This window comes from Macaca thibetana, chromosome 10, assembly GCF_024542745.1.
Source record: "Macaca thibetana thibetana isolate TM-01 chromosome 10, ASM2454274v1, whole genome shotgun sequence".
Taxonomy (NCBI): domain Eukaryota; kingdom Metazoa; phylum Chordata; class Mammalia; order Primates; family Cercopithecidae; genus Macaca; species Macaca thibetana.
The window spans coordinates 81,943-98,700 of NC_065587.1; the positions used below are offsets into that span (position 1 = coordinate 81,943).

Sequence of the window (16,758 nt, forward strand, 5' to 3'; positions counted from 1 at the left end):
CCGCACACACCAACACAGCCCAGTCTCCCTGCTCCCTAGAGCTCCCCCTCTGGGACCCTCGGAGCCCTTTCCTTCCTGCTCTCTGGGCCATGGCGCATGCAGTAGCCTCCATGGAGCTCTCCCAGCTCCTCCCCACGGGCTGCCTCCATCAGACCATCTGCACAGCTCACAGGCCCCAGGCTCACCTGAGCCCCCAAGGCCATCACAGTCCCAGAGGGTCACACCCCTGGGAACTCCCCATCCATCCTTGCAGGTCCTTCTCTCAGGCCCCTACCAAATCCCCAGGGAGAAGGCCAACAGGAGGCTGCAGCCCAGGCTTCTGGGCCACCCTGACTTGCGCTGGAACCTCCTCACACACCAGCACTCCCCCAGACAGGGGTCAGGCAAAGCCAAGGCCCTGGGGACACAGGCAGATGACTCACCCCCTTTTCTTCTCCGAATGGAGGCTTGGAATCAAGAAACAGAGTAAAGGGAGTAAGAGGCAGGCTCGGCACCCAGGCCCCATTATCCACGCTCATTTCCCCACCCCATCCCTCTCACCGCCACCTCCCCCAACAACCATGACCTCCCAGATCTGCCCCCAGCCTACACCTCTTTATCAGACCATGAAGAGCAAATCTGCCCAAATGCAGAATCAGTTGGTACATGCCTTGAAATCCAAGGAGGAAACAACCACAAGCAGGGGCTTGTGTGTGTGCCACATGCATGCAGGTGCACACAGCGCGTGTCTGCTCACCCACACACAGATGTGTGCCACACACATGCAAATGCACACAGGTTATGTCTGCTCACCCACGCACAGATGTGTGCCACACGTGTGCAGGTGCACACAGCACATGTCCACACACCCACGCACAGACATGTACCACATGCATGCAGGTGTACACAGCGTGTGTCTGCTCACCCACACAAAGACGTGTGACACACACATGCAGGTGCACACAGGGTGTATCCGCTCACTCACGCACAGATGTGTACCACACACATGCAGGTGCACACAGCACGTCCACTCACCCACGCACAGACGTGTACCACACGCATGCAGGTGCACACAGGGCGTATCCGCTCACTCACGCAGATGTGTACCACACGCATGCAGGTGCACACAGCACATGTCCGCACACCCACGCACAGACGTGTGCCACATGCATGCAGGTGCACACAGGGTGTATCCGCTCACCCACGCACAGACGTGTACCACACGCATGCAGGTGTACACAGCACATGTCCGCACACCCACGCACAGACGTGTGCCACATGCATGCAGGTGCACACAGGGTGTATCCGCTCACCCACGCACAGACATGTGTACCACACGCATGCAGGTGCACACATGTCCACACACACACAGACATATGTCACATGCATGCAGATGTACACAGCGCGTGTCTGTTCACCCACGCACATGCATGCAGGTGCACACAGCACGTGTCCACTCACCCCTGCACAGACATGTGTGCCACACGCATGCAGGTGCACACAGCGCATGTCCACTCACCCATGCATACATATGTGCCACACGCATGCAGGTGCACACAGCGCGTGTCCGCACACCCACGCACAGACATGTGTGCCACATGCATGCAGGTGTACATAGCGCATGTCCGCTCACCCACGCACAGACATGTGTGCCACACTCATGCAGGTGCACACAGCACGTGTCCACTCACCCATGCACAGACGTGTGCCACACGCATGCAGGTGCACGTGTCCACTCACCCACGCACAGACGTGTGCCACATGCATGCAGGTGCACACAGGGCGTATCTGCTCACCCGTGCACAGACGTGTGCCACACACGTGCAGGTGCACACATGTCCGCACACCCACGCACAGACATGTGTGCCACACGCATGCAGATGCACACAGCGCGTGTCTGCTCACCCATGCACAGACGTGTGCCACATGCGTGCAGGTGCACACAGGGTGTATCTGCTCACCCACGCACAGACATGTGTGCCACATGCATGCAGGTGCACACAGCACATGTCCGCACACCCACGCACAGACACGTGTGCCACACGCATGCAGATGCACACAGGGCATATCCGCTCACCCGTGCACAGACGTGTGCCACACACGTGCAGGTGCACAAAGGGTGTATCTGTTCACCCACGCACAGACATGTGTGCCACACGCATGCAGGTGCACACAGTGCGTGTCCGCACACCCACGCACAGACATGTGTGCCACACGCATGCAGGTGCACACAGCGCGTGTCCGCACACCCACGCACAGACATGTGTGCCACACGCATGCAGGTGCACACAGGGCGTATCTGCTCACCCATGCACAGACGTGTGCCACACGCGTGCAGGTGCACACAGCACATGTCCGCACACCCACGCACAGACATGTGCTACACGCATGCAGGTGCACACAGCGCGTGTCCGCACACCCACGCAGACATGTGTGCCACACGCATGCAGGTGCACACAGTATATGTCCACTCACCCACGCACAGATGTGTGCCACATGCATGCAGGTGCACATAGCATGTGTCCGCTCACCCACGCACAGACATGTGTGCCACACACATGCAGGTGCACACAGGGCATATCCGCTCACCCACACACAGGCATGCAGGTGCACACAGCATGTGTCCACTCATCCACGCACAGACATGTGTGCCACACCCATGCAAGTGCACACAGCGTGTGTCCACTCACCCACGCACAGACATGTGTGCCACACCCATGCAAGTGCACACAGCGTATGTCCACTCACCCACGCACAGACACGCAAACACAGGGAGATATGCACAACTCCATCATGCTTGGCTCAGTCAAAGGTTTGTTCAGAAAAAAGGCAAAACCCCATAGAAAACAAGTTCAGGTGTCGCAGAAAACCAAGGTGGTCACCTGTGTGTTCTGTTCAAAGTCGGTCTTAAAACAAAAGGCAGGGCAAATGTGTTTGGCAAAGAAACCTTTTCCAGGACAAGGCCACTCACACAGATGCTGGGTGTGGCACCTACCCTGATGTTCTCATCACAAAAGAAAAAAAGGGGCCCAGAAATTACAGGGAGTCCAGATTTCTCCTGGGAACATGAACACACAGGAAGGGCTTGGACCTGCCAGGGCCTTCCCTGGCCTGGGTCTCCACTGACCTGTGGCCCCAGCACATTCCTGGTACAAGCTGTGTGGACATGCATGTGGTGGCTGTGAGGAGTCCCCAGTGCTGAGGGGGAGGAGGGGTGCTCTGCCCTCTTCTCTCTCTCACCACCTGTCTCAGGAGGGTCCCCACCCAGCCCCTTCCTCTCACTCCCATCTCTGCAGCCCTTCATTTTCCAGGCACCAGCCTTTGCTCACCCCATTCCCCCAGAGAACACCCCCTCCCTCCCCTTCCCCCAACAGGGCCATGCCTCTCCCACATTCTCTGAGCAGCAAACAGCCACCTGGACAGGAGCCTCCGCCTTGCACCTGCTTTCTCTGACACCTTCTCGATAGACTGAATCCTAAAGGGCTCTAATAGCGCTTGACAGTGTGAGGCAGTTCTGATGTGTTCTTGCCAGCAATGACCAACAGGCCTCATTTCTATCTTCTGAAAGCAAAACCACTGGGTTGTGGGATGGTCCCTTTGGTACCTGGGGAAACCCTGAGGCTGGCACGGCTTCCTCAAATCAGGCGTTTCCAGAGGGGACTTCTAGAAGCCCTGCTGGCTTCCCAGGACAGCGTCTTCTGGGGACAGGTGGCTTCCGGAGCTCCAGAAGTGTGGGTAGAGGCTCCGTGCTAAGCTGTCCCTTCATCCTCCCCCAGACTGCTCGGGAAAAAGCCTGGAAAATTATGGTGGCCTGAAGCTGTGGAGCAACTCTTCTGGAAGACCAGGGTCTGTCGAGTGACTCCAGCAACCTGTCCTGAGGCTTGTTGCAGAAGAGGGAACACCCAGCCCAGAGGAGAGGGCAAAGCGCAGTTCTCTCATTTTCACAGGGCAGAGTCCCTGGGTCCCAGGATTACGGATCTCAGACTGCCCAAAAGCCTCGTGCTGCCGAATAGAAGAGTTCCTTCTGGACATGCAGTTGATCGCGGCTACGTGACAGCCTCTGGCAGGAGAATCCTGGGACCCAGCTGCCTACCAGTGCTTATTGATCAGTTTGGATCTTCAATTGACAGGTCAGCTCCCGTGACTGACCTTGGACCCCTATGACCCTAGGGCCAGAAGTCTGCCAGCCTCTCTGCCTCACTCCTGAATGAGGAGGATTAGCAGGGTATAGAATTCTAGGTGGAAAATAATTTTGCCTCCACACTTTGAAGCTCTTCCATCATCTACTGTCATCTGCTATTGCTGATGAGAAGTCTGTTGTCAGTTGAACCACTGCTCCCGTCTACGACATCCAGCGGCCAGTCTCTCTCTCTCTCATCATTTTTTGTTTTGTTTTGTTTTGAGACAGGGTCTCGCTCTGTCACCCAGGCTGGAGTGCACTGGCACGATCTTGGCTCACTACAACATCTACCTCCCAGACTTAAGCAATCCGCCCACCTCAGCCTCCTGAGTAGCTGGGACCACAGGAACACACCACCATGCCAGGATAATTTTTGTATTTTTTGTAGAGATAGGGTTTCGCCATGTTGCCCAGGCTGGTCTCAAACTCCTGGACTCAAGTGATCCACTTGTCTTGGCCTCCTAAAGTGCTGGGAGTACAGGCATGGGCCACCACACCCAGCCTCTCTCATTGTTTTAAAGATTTCTGCTTGTTCACTGCGTTCTACAGTTTTACTATGAAAGACGTGGATACAGATTTGTTTTTATTTCCTTGCTGAGACTTATATTTCTTTAAACTGAAGACTCATGTCTTTGTTCAACTTTGGGAAATTCTTAAGCCATCTCATCTCCAAATATTGCCTTCAGGCCTTGCATTAGGTAGATGCTGGGATTTTCCCAATAGTCCCACTGAATTATCTATGTGATAAGTGTCTCCTAACTGCTCTTTGATATTTTGTATCTCCTTATATTTCCGTGCTATATTCTGGGTAACCTCAGATTTATCATCTAACCTGCTGTTTCTTTCTTCACCTGGGTCTAGTGTACTGTTTATCCCAGCCATGGCTTTCTTTTTTATCTGTGACTATATTTTTTGTTTCAGTAACAGTTCTTTAAGGATCCTTCTGGCCAGGCACAGTGGCTCACGCCTGTAATCCCAGCACTTTGGGAGGCTGAGGTGGGTGAATCACAAGGTCAGGAGTTCAAGACCAGCCTGGTCAATATGGTGAAACCCCATCTCTACTAAAAATACAAAAAATTAGCTGGGTGTGGTGGTGGCTGCTTCTAATCCCAGATACTCGGGAGGCTGAGGCAAGAGAATCACTTGAACCCAGGAGGCAGAGGTTGCAGTAAGCCGAGATCGCACCACTGCACTCCAACCTGCGCAACAGAACGAGACTCAGTTTCAAAAAAAAAAATCACTCTATTCTAAAATGTGCTTATTCTTTTTTTATTTGTTCTGTCCTGTTCTCTCATTAGTTCAGTTAGTTCTTTTAATCTTTGTGACAATTTACTTCATTTTAATGTTTTTCATATTCTTCTCTGATTTCTAGTTCTTTCGATGCTAATTCCAGTTGTTGGGCTTGGCCTTTTAACCTTCCCGCTTCTCAAAGGTCCAGCCACGTCTCCCAGCCTTGTGAGGGCCTCAGGATCCCAACTCCTTGCCCTTGGGTACTAGATAATGAGCTACAGAAACCCCTGGCTTTGGTTTCTCTCCTTTTCATTTTGAATTATCTATATGAGGTTTTTTGTTTTTTTCTTTTGGTTTTATTTTATTTGCAATAGCTATGGTGAAAATTCTGACCATGTCAGTCCAATGCATGTTGGTAGCTGTTCTCCACACTGAACTAAATTGCAGTTAAGACCATCTGCTCAGCCTGTGGCCAGGATAGGGTCAGGGCTCAGCTCATGAGTAAGGTCAGGGATTATTCTGGGGGCCAGCAAAAGGGATCCTTCTATGGCTGGGGTGGAACCAACACTGAAGCCAGGGATGGGGCTCAGCCTAGAACCAGAATGAGGTCCCTTCCTGTGGCCCGGACTCCAGGGTTCGGTTTAGGACCAGAGTTGGGGTTCCTTCTATGACCAGAGGCAGAGTAAAGTCTGGGGACAGAACTGGGCTTAGACCACAGGAAGAAAAGAGCCTCACGCCTGTAATCCCAGCACTTTGGGAGGCCAAGGCGGGCGGATCACCTGAGGTCAGGAGTTCGAGACCAGCCTGGCCAACATGGTGAAACCCTGTTTCTACCAAAAATACAAAAAAAAAAAAAAAAATTAGCCGGGCGTGGTGGCAGGCACCTGTAATCCCAGCTACTCGGGAGGCTGAGGCAGGAGAATCACTTGAACCCAAGAGGTGGAGGTTGCAGTGAGCTGAGAATGTGCCATTGCACTCCAGCCTGGGCAACAAGAGTGAAACTCTGTCTCAAAAAAAAAAAAAAAAAAAAGAAAGAAAGAGCCTGTCAACTGTCACGTATACTCGGACATGCCCATGACAAGGCTGTTGACGGCCACACGTATAGCACATACCCACAATGAGGACAACGGTCACACGTGCTGGGACATGCCCGTGAAGAGGCTACTGACGGTCACATGTCAGGATATGATCAAATATATCTGGACATGCCCATGACAAGGTTGTTAATGGACACATATGTAAGACCTGCCCATGAAGAAGCTGCTGATGGTCAACCACGGCTTGTGCCCAAAACATGCCCCATCGAAGCCCAGCACACTCCTGCTCCCCTCCTGCCACACTCGAGGTCCTGCCCCATCGTCCAACAGTGTGCCTGTGGCCTGTGGGGTCAGCAGGACCACCTGGCCAATGAGGGCACGGGCACCAAGAGGGTAAAATAAACACAAAGCTGACACAGCCAGTGCCTGGCAGAGCCAGAGTGGACCCCGGTCACCTGACTACTGCTCTTTCTTCACTTGGATGAAATGCAGGAGTAAAGTCAAAGTGGAGATGTGGAAAACCAGAGGCAGCACACACACACAAACATGCAAACACATGCAAACGTACTGGTGGGCCAGGCCCTGCTCCCCGTCATCTGTCCTGGACACCCCACTGTCCATCCCCAGCCCCTCACATCTCACCCCTTCCACATGCCATCCCACTCCTCACCCTACAAGCGCCAAATGTCCCCATCACGCCAGCACCCACCCAATCACCTCTGACCTGCTCCTACATCCACCTGTCCTTCCTCCCCTCTGGCTTGACCCCCTGGCCTCCCATACTACCTGTGCCTCCTGGCCCTGTCTGCCCATCATGGACTGTCCACCTGCATCCACCTCCACGGCCACCCCCGCCACTCACCGAGTTCCTCAAGCTCAGCTGTCATGGACTTGGAGCGCAGGGTCAGTGTGGTGCTGGGGGCCCTCTTGGGGGGCGGTGGGGCTGCAAAGAAGAGGGAGGCCTTGGACCTCCTGTCCAGCAGCAGGCGGCGCGGCGTGGCCAGGTGCAGGTGCCACTTGCGCTCCACTGCCTGGATCTCCTCGTACTCCCGCGAGGATGAGTCGCACTGTGCCAGGATCTTGTTCAGGCTACGGCTGGACGCAAACTTCTTCATGGCGCAAGGAGCTCAGGGAGTGGGGGGGGCCCGGGCGATCAGGGCCTCAGGGGCCCTGGGAACCCCCAGAGCCAGGGCCTCAGGAGACAATCAAGGGTGCTGGTGGGGGGCACGGTGCCAGCTGGCTCTGGCCTGGGCACCCACCCTGCAGGCTCCGAGGGCTACGCGAGGGGGCACCAGAGCCATGAGGTGGGGGCTGGGAGGGTCTCCTTGCGGGCGGGGCTCCTGCTGCTCCAGGGCTCCCCCCAGGCCCAGGTGGCCGCTGCCCCTTGTGGGGCCAGGGTGTGGTCAGCCAAGCCGCGGGCCTGGGCTGGGCCTGGCCGGCAAAGCCTCCTGGGCCCAGGCTGTGCCGCGTCGTCGCGGGGAGAAGACGCTTTTCCTCTTCCCTCAGGTGCCGCCTCCCCCTTCCCTCCGACAATAAGCAGCGCGGCAGCGTCAACCTCACAGTTGCTATGGCAACCCCGGCCTCCAGGCAGCTGCTGGCGGTGTAGGGAAGGAGGGCTCTGCCACGCCAGGGGCTGGGGGAACGCCGGGAAGGAGGGGGCAGGGATCTGAGGAGGCGCAGCCTGAGGTCAGGGGTCAGGGGTCAAAGGCCTCAGGCCAAGGGACAGGACTGGCAGTCTAACACCAGGGATCGGGAGGGGCCCCAGCCCACGCATGTGGGTGGTTCATCAAGGTTCAGGAATCTGATGTCAGCAGTTGGGGGTCAGGGATGGGAAGAGGAATGTGGGCCTAAAGTCAAATGTCTAAGGTCAGGGGAAAGTTTGGGCACAGAGGCCTAAAGCGTGACCCCTCACCTCTGCGCCGAGCCCCGTCTTCTTCTGGCTTCCTTGTCACAGACACAACCTTCATGACGAGGCGGTTGCCACCCTGGCGAATCAGAGCCACCACCTGCTTGTGTCCGACCTTCACCACGTTCACCCCGTTCACCTGGGACAGACAGGCAGCTGGGTGGGGAGGCCCCTGGGCACGTCCGCCACAGGGTTCAGGGGTCAGCATCCCACTGGGCAGTGCCAGCTGGGACGGCCTCACCTCGATGAGGAAGTCTCCCGTACGAAGCCCGGCCCTCCAGGCCACGCCCTCCACGTCCACCGACTCAAGGTACTGCAGTGCCGGGAAGGCTGGCGTGGGTGTGAACTCCTCGATGGGGGTCTCTGCTGCGGGGGGCAATTAGGAAGGCGCTTCACCAGTGAGGTTCAGGTGGGGGCGGCTGCCACACAGCAACCTCCGAGTGGCTCAGCACAGGGAAGAGATGACTGCAGGGGGCAGTGACCCGGGGCAGGGGGAGGGCCACGGGGAGCCACAGCACAGGGACTAGCCGGTCCAGGGATCCTAGACATGACCCTCTGCGAAACCCCCTTCGCCGACGCCAGAAAGGCCCCCACTCAGTTGGACTCTAGAGCAAAGACAGTGGAAAACGACGAAGGGAAGGAATTGCCGCCTGGGCCGGGACATTGCAAACCATGACGGTCCGACCGCAGCAGAGGAGCAAGGAAAGCCGGGGCCAAAAGTAGGGAGGCGCGGGGGCAAGGCAGGGAGGGAGTGTGGGGTAGAGCAGAGTGGGGGGCAGAAGCAAGAAGCTGAAGGCACCCCGAGCAGTGTACAGCCCCCGCCTGCCTGACGCCCCGGCACCCACTCCCCATTACCTTTGGCTCCCCGGAGCACAAAACCAAAGCCCTCATGGTCCCGTTTCTGCAGGACAGCCACTTTGTCATCAATGACATAATCGCTGAAGAAGGAAAGCAGGAGGAGTGAGGTAAGTCCTGCCTCGAGGCTGGCCGGCCGGCCACAGTCCACCTCGCAGTCACCCCGGGACTGACGGGCCACGGAGCAGAGGAGAGGTCGGCCGGGCCCCTTCCCTCACCCTCCTCTGAGCTCTTCACACCTGGCCTCCTGGACCAGCTCCTGGCCTCCCTCTCTACTGCAGGTCCTGCCCCACGTCCCATACGCATGCTCCCGCCAGCCAGTGTCCCTGCGCGTACCTGTGTGACGTGAGGCTGTCGTAGGAGCCCACTGTGTAGTGGCGAAAAAGCCGCTTCGTCCGGTCCTCTCGCGTCTCTGAAGGGAGTATCAAGAGCTGATGGACAGTTGTGGCCTCCAGCTGGCCTGCCTAAACTGCCCTCACCCATGCTGGTCACCAGTCTCTGCCCACACACACCCGCTTGGCCTGGTTGTGTCCAGATGGAAGTAGGGGGCCCCGGGAGTCCTGGGTCCAGAGGTGAGAAGGCTGAGGGGATGATACAGGGAATTCTGACCTCTGTGGGTCAGGGTTCAAGAGGGGGCAGCAGCTCAGCTCTTTCCTAAGCAGCTGCTGAACCCAGGAGTCCAGACAAGGCCAGAGCCATCCACAGAGCATCGGTGAGCCCCAAGGCTGCGAGCAGAGGGCGGTGTGCACATACGTGTGTGTGCCCCGTGGTCATGTGTGGATGCTGTGCTCATGCACGTGTCTCCGTATGAGCTCACTGTGTGCAAGTGCTGTGCTCATGTGTCTGTGTGACCTGCCATCACAGGCACGTGTGTGAGGTGTGCTCACGAATGTGTGTACATCTGTGTCTGCATGACCCACACTCATGTACAAACGCCGCGCTATACGCCTACATGCGCTGGCATGGAAGCAGCACCCTTCCAGCATTCTGTCTTCACCAACTTCTTCACAACAGCTCCTCGATGCTCAACCTCATGGGGTCCCTTGCTTCAGACTGTCTCTGAGTGGGGCAGGGGATCCAGGTGTGGGGGCCGGGTCCCCTGCCCTGACCTCAATGCATCCCACAGAGCTTGGTCCCCAGCTGTCCTCTTGATCTCAAAGTCCCACATGGCCAAGCTAGCCAGCTGTCTGACCACCACTCCACCCTCACTGACCAGAAGGTTCCAGCCACACCTCCAGCCGTGACCTCTCTGCTCCCACGAGCTCCTCCAGCTGCCTGTAAGCCCCACCCGCCAGCCTTCCCAGCCCCGCAGCTCCACTCTCCAGGACCACAAAGGCCCTGCGGGCAGCAGCACCACTGCCTCGCTTTCATCCCTCAGCACCTTCCTCGTTTCCTCTCTTGGTAGCGTGTCTCAAGATCCATGTTTTCCTTCAGCAAGTATATATCGAGCTCCTGGCCGGGCGCGGTGGCTCAAGCCTGTAATCCCAGCACTTTGGGAGACCGAGACGGGCGGATCACGAGGTCAGGAGATCGAGACCATCCTGGCTAACACGGTGAAACCCCGTCTCTACTAAAAATACAAAAAAACTAGCCAGGCGTGGTGGCGGGCGCCTGTAGTCCCAGCTACTCGGGAGGCTGAGGCAGGAGAACGGCGTGAACCCGGGAGGCGGAGCTTGCAGTGAGCTGAGATCCGGCCACTGCACTCCAGCCTGGGCGACAGAGCGAGACTCCGTCTCAAAAAAAAAGAAAAAAAGTATATATTGAGCTCCTACTGTGTACCAGCTCTGCAAATACAGCAGAGAAGAGAACAAAGTCTCTGCACTCGTGGGGTTTATAATCTGTTCAGGGAGACAGGATAAACAGAGGATAAAGACATAGCATGCGAATGCTGGCAAGTGCTCAGGAGACCAGTGAGCAGATCAGGGAGGGCAGAGAAAGGCACGCAAAGGCCTCACCCCCACGGGAGGGCTGAGTAGAGGCCGAGGACGGGGAGCAGCCTGTGGATATGTGGGCAAAGGGCTTCCCAGGAGCGGGGGTGGTCGGGGGGAGCCCACGGCAGGCATCAGCCTGCAGCATTTGAGGAAGTTCAGAGCCTGTGCAGCTGGAGCACACGGAGCTAGAGAGAGTGGCAGGAAATGAGATCAGAAAGAGAACCTGCAGCTTTCGATGACCTGTTTCCCCCACTAATTGTGAGCTCCTTGAAGGTAAGGACCACATGTTCTTTATCTCTGTGATCCTAGCGCCCGGCACAGCACCTGGTGTGTCACAGGCATTCTGCACGCTGACTAGGAGAGTAATGGGTGGACAGGTGCACATGAGATAGATGGACAGAAGGGTGGATCGAAAGGCACTGGACCAGTGGATGGAGGGTGGGAAGGAGAGGGCAATGGGTGGATAGGTCAAAGAGCAGACAGATACATGGGTAGATGGATGGATGGACTGGGTGGGTAGACAGGTAGGTGGAGAGGTGGATGGATGAATGGATGGATGGAGGAAGGGAGGGGTGGTGGATTGGGTTGGCTAGTGAGTCAACGGATAAGAAGATGATGGTAGGATGGGTGGGTGAGTCAAAGGACAGACGGCTGTAAACATAGGTGGAGCAGTGGCCGGATGGAAAGAGGAAAGGGCACCTATTCCTATCAGAAGATACAGATATCAAAATAGTATTGGGCTGGATTCCAGGTCCCAGCTACTAACTTGTGTGACTCTCAGTAAGTCAACAGTCCCCTCTAAGCCTGCCCATATAGAATACAAAAATTCCAACTTGGAGGAGCCCCTTGGTTCTAACGACTTATTATCTTATCCTGGCATTCCCCAACCACACCTGCACCCCTCATCCTGCCGAACCTAAGGCCAGCTCAGGCCAAGCCTCATCACCGCTCAGGTGGGGTATCAGACCCCTCCTTTCCTCCATCACACCCTTCTCTATGTCAACAGAACCACATAGTGTCATGGTGCTGCCTGCTAAAGAACCCCCCAAACTTGCACTTGACCAGCCTCCTGTTTTCGGATGTTGTCAACCAAACAAATTGTATGTATTACATAACACAAATTCATTTTTCCAGCTTTGTTAATAAGACACATAAAAGCCAGCTGCAGAGAAAATGCCCAACACAGCCATTCTCCACTACCCACCCAAGTGCTGACCTTACTGCCAAGAAAGGGAAGGAGGGAGGGGAGGGAAGGCACAGGGCCCTGCTCATGCTGGGCCTCCCGAACGCACCTGACCTCGCCTCTCCATTCCCTCCCTCACAGCTCCACCCTCTGCCTGCCAGGAGGTGCTGTGGGAGACCGCTCTCTGCTCGGTAAGTGACCAGGACTCGTCTCCCGATCCCACAGCGGCACAGGCCCTGGGCACCAGCCCCTGCGTGCACAGGGACCGTGTCCCCTCCCTGACCTTTAAGTCCTTTTCTGTCCCCGCTCCAGTCCCAGAAATGGATTTTTTTGGGGGGTGGGGGGAGTGAATCTGGGCCTGCTGGAAGCAGGTTCCCGTTCCTGGGCTGCACTCTGGCCTCTGGCAGAACTTGGCCCCGGGATCCCAGAGCAGAGGCTCTGCGCAGCGTGGTCAGCGGGGCCTGCAGCCGAGGTCAGAGGGGACTGTCACTGCTCCCACTCCCTACCCTTCACAGGCAGCCTCTGCAGGTTCCTCTTCTGCCGCCCACTCATGAAATACTCCCGTCTACCCCGGGACCTCTGACACTCACTCCCTGGGTCACACACACCACAGCTGCCGCCCGGAGCCCACACCCAAACCCCACATTGGCTGCTCTGCGAGCCCACACTGGCCCACTCCTCTCCACAGCTCTGCTCTGCCCACCCCGGGCTTTGATCCTACACAACCTGCACAATCAGACGCTGCTGCTGGGTTCCCTCCGCCATGATGCCACGCTGTCCCTTGACTCCATGGCCACGTGACCACCCTCGTGGTCCCCACGCCAGCCTTGCCCTTCACCCATGCAGCCGTTCCACTCACGTAGAACTTGCTGCCTATGTTGCAAACAAGACTTTGCTCCTCAGGGCTATATGACCCCCGAGAAATGGAATAATAACAAGTGGCCCCACCTCTCGGGACTGCTGGGATAAGTCAACGACTTCTACATGTAGAAGTGCTAAAGCTGTGCCAGGCACTCAGAGCAGACCTTGCTGACACATACAGCTGTAGAACACACACAGGCCCTGCACACACGGCTGTCCCCTCAGCCCCATCCACTGACCACCTAGAGGACTCAGCTCAGACAGTGCCTCTGCTTTGAGGCCCTCTCTGACTCCTTCAGGTCAACCCAGGGAGCTCCCAGCCTCGTCACAGCCACTGCTCCCACAAGGCTTCCAGCTGAGCCTCCGTGATCCCGGCTCCCAGCACAGGGCCCAGCACATGACAAACACCTAAAAAACATTTGCTGCTCTCCAATTCTGACTCCAGCCTAAACCTCCCTCCCTCTCCGTCAGCTTCAGACTTAGGTCCAAATGCCCCTCATTCCACACAGTCCTCAAACCAGAACCTTCCTCATCACCACGTGGGGGAGCTCAAGACCCGCTCCGCCACAGGTGTGGATTCCCCCCTCCTCCTTCCCCTCCCCTCTCCCATACTGTCTGAACCAGGGCCCAAATCTCTGAAAGCATTTCCCATCTGGACCCTGTCCTATCCACCCTCCATGGGCTGAGAACAGGGGGCCAAGTCCCTTCCACACTCTAAGCCACCAGGAGAGCCCTCAGAGCAAGGCAGGACAAGGCCAAGGAAGGAGGAAAGGGCACCTGCTCAGGAAAGGGCCAGTGGCCAAGCTCCTGCCTTCCTGGGCCTCTCCTGGGCCCAGCACAGGGCAGGGTCCAGGCCATACAGGGGTGGAGTCGCTGGGAAACTCTCATCCCAAAGACGGGGACATAGTAACCCCAGGCCTGAGCCCTTCACATGCAGAGGGAGGGTGCATGCACCCTTGATCCAGACACACCACCGATGACCCCCAGTGACCGTCACTCAGGAGAGGTTGCTTGGCCCACCAGCTCCCTAGGACAGAAGCACATGCATGGATCTGGAGGCCTCCTGGGACCCCTGAGGATTCCTCACAAGGGCACCCCCAAGACATGCACCCAGCTCCAGCCCGGGGGCCGCCAAAGGACCAGATGGTCAGCAGGGCTGGACAGCGGCCACTCACCAACCCCAGGAGCTGTAGCCTTCACCTTTACATCCTCCCTGCAGGCTGAGGACCAGCCCACCCTCACCTGCTGCCCTCAGACCATCCCTGCCCCAGGGCACTCACCAGGGCACCTCCAGGCCCAACTGGCCTCATTTCCTCTTGGCTGCTCCGGGCCTCCCTGCTCTGCCCACTTGGACAATCTGTCCACTTTGGAAAAACGCCTCTTTTCTCACACTGACCTCCTTACATGTCTGCCAGCTACGCAGGAATCATGCGTTCCACACACCTGGTGTTTCTGAAGGACTGTGCCGATGGGGTGCGAGTCACCGGGAGTCAGTGTGGGATCACACAGACAGAGGCCCCGTCATGCATGTCCTATGTGTCTCCACTGCACGTGAAGTGTCAGCTTACATACACGCATGTTCCCAAATATATGCAGAGTGTGTGCACACGTGTCTGTGTCACGTACACAAGTTTGCGTCTACTTTGAGTGTTTGTTTCAGTTTACCTCTAGTCTTTTCTCTGTGAATACCCATATGGATTTAGCACCAAGAGAGACCGAAGGGAAAATGGAAGGAGTGGTCCCCTTGGGAGCTGCCCAGGGGGCCGTGGGGTCACTCACCAGGCCGTGGGTCATGCTGCCTCATCTGCACCTCCTCCACGCAGTCGGCCGGGAACCAGCCTGTGCGGCCTTTCACGGTTCCCTCCCAGAAACCGCCCTCCCCAATGCTGAGCACTGGAGGAAGAAGCCAGACAGGCCATCAGTGGGGAGCAGAGCTGGGCACCCACCCCACCTCGGGAGCAGGTTCTGCCCACTCACCCCCTGCCCTTTCCCTCCTTCCCTTCCCACTTTCTCCCGGCTTTTTCCCTGGGAAGATTTTAGGATCCACACAGAAGAGAGAAAGGAACAGATGGGCTCGGCACAGGGTGGGCACGTGGGGGACAGAGACACACACAGATGGACACACTCGGGGAGGGGTGCAGGCAGGGGCAGGGGCCACACTCCTGCTGCTGGCCCCATCCCCAGCTGACCACGCTCCCCCAGCCCCTTCAACCGACCCCCATCCTGGTTCTGTCACCCACCCAGGGGTCACTGCCAAGAGCTCGGGGTCATCGTGCTGTGGCCAGTGGGTGAGGCCACGTGATGCACCAGCTGGGCTGTTTCCACCTCAGCCGGCCCTGAGGCTAGGACCCCAGCGGTGACCCCGAGACCCCCATAATGAGAGGGGTTTGTCATGGCACGCAATTCCCCCAGAACACAGGAAGCCCCAGTGACAGAAGCCTGCATAACACAAACACCCACATGACGGTCACAGACACCCCACGACGGCAAGGGTCCCCCACATCGCAGGGGCCTCCAATGGAGAAGCTGCAGAAGTGCCACGGGAACCCCGCAATGCAAGGAAGCTCTGTAATGGGACAGGGTCCTTCAGGCAGAGACCCCGGGGGACACAGCAACGCCTATGGCGAGAGAGGAGCCTCCGTGGTGACACAGGGAGCCCGGAACGACAGAGCACCGGAGGGACCCGCACGGCAGGAACGTTTCCCAGGCAGAGCCCTTCACTGTGACACCAGGGATCCCACCAGGGCCCAGGGCCGCCACGGCGGAGGAGACCCCAGAGCCATCGCCCCGGCCCGGCCCGCACCGCGCGCGGCGCCGCCCCCTCCCCGCGCCGGGCCCGCCCCCCCCGCGCGCCCCTCACCCTTCACGGCCTCGCCGCGGTGCAGCGGGATCTCGCCTTCACCCTGCGGGCTGTGCGCCTTCACGGCGATGAACTTGCGGCCGGGGACGGCGCTGTAAAGTTTCCGCTTCGGGCCCCGGGGCGGCGGTGCGGGGGGCGCGGGGGGCGCGGGGCCGGGGCCGGGCGCGGGGCCGGGGCCGCCGGGCCCGCTCGGGCTGTAAACGAACACGTAGGTGACGGACGCGATGCCGGGGGGCAGCGGGCACGCGAAGCCGGCGCCCGGGGCCTCCATGGCGCGCGGCCCGGCCCCGCCGCCGGCCTCACCGCAGCCGCCGCCGCAGCGCCCGCCGCCCGCCGCCCGCCGCCCGCCTGCCCGCCGGGGGCCCGGCCCGGGGCCGCTCCATGGGCCGCGCCGCCGCGCCCGGCCCGCCCGCTCCCGCCAGCGCAAGAGCCGCGCCCGCGCTCAGGGCTCCGGGGCCGCGGGGCTGCGCTCCTGGGCGCGCCAGGCTCGCTCCATGCCGCGGCCGCCCCGCGCCCCGCCTCCTCCGTGGCCGGGCTCCTCCCTCTGCGGGCGGCGGGGGCGGCCCTCGCGCCCGCCCTCCCGCCCTCCCCTCGCCGCCGACCCCCGGCAGGGGGAGTTCAGACGCGGACGCGGGACGGTGGTCAGGGCAGCCTAGTGGGAGCGGGGGATGGAACGGGGGCTTCGGGCACCAGCAAAGCCGCCTGGAGCCGGTGAACGGGAGGGAGCGGCACCCCC

General features: G+C 58.5%; 2 protein-coding genes and 1 long non-coding RNA gene across 5 annotated transcripts in view; 2 read left to right on the plus strand and 1 right to left on the minus strand.

Annotated features, from left to right (window-relative positions):
- The window catches only part of SHANK3 (SH3 and multiple ankyrin repeat domains 3), a 58,666-nt gene that overhangs the window by 20,930 nt on the left and 20,978 nt on the right, over nucleotides 1-16,758 (minus strand). For all 3 annotated transcript variants that reach the window (XM_050745726.1, XM_050745727.1, XM_050745728.1), the window contains 8 exons: nucleotides 16,023-16,216; nucleotides 14,942-15,055; nucleotides 9,524-9,599; nucleotides 9,188-9,270; nucleotides 8,574-8,698; nucleotides 8,339-8,471; nucleotides 7,289-7,369; nucleotides 423-446 (listed from right to left, as the gene is read on the minus strand). In XM_050745726.1, the coding sequence (XP_050601683.1) occupies nucleotides 423-446; nucleotides 7,289-7,369; nucleotides 8,339-8,471; nucleotides 8,574-8,698; nucleotides 9,188-9,270; nucleotides 9,524-9,599; nucleotides 14,942-15,055; nucleotides 16,023-16,216 (830 nt within the window). The remainder of the gene's footprint in view (nucleotides 1-422; nucleotides 447-7,288; nucleotides 7,370-8,338; nucleotides 8,472-8,573; nucleotides 8,699-9,187; nucleotides 9,271-9,523; nucleotides 9,600-14,941; nucleotides 15,056-16,022; nucleotides 16,217-16,758) is intronic.
- Nucleotides 944-1,288, plus strand: LOC126929444 (uncharacterized). The gene is made up of 3 exons (XR_007717179.1): nucleotides 944-1,026; nucleotides 1,079-1,155; nucleotides 1,212-1,288. It is a non-coding gene; the product is annotated as an uncharacterized LOC126929444 (long non-coding RNA).
- The window catches only part of SYCE3 (synaptonemal complex central element protein 3), a 161,056-nt gene continuing 154,117 nt past the window's right edge, over nucleotides 9,820-16,758 (plus strand). Inside the window, exon 1 of the mRNA XM_050745782.1 lies at nucleotides 9,820-9,823. The gene's annotated coding sequence lies outside the window, so the exon portion shown is untranslated. The remainder of the gene's footprint in view (nucleotides 9,824-16,758) is intronic.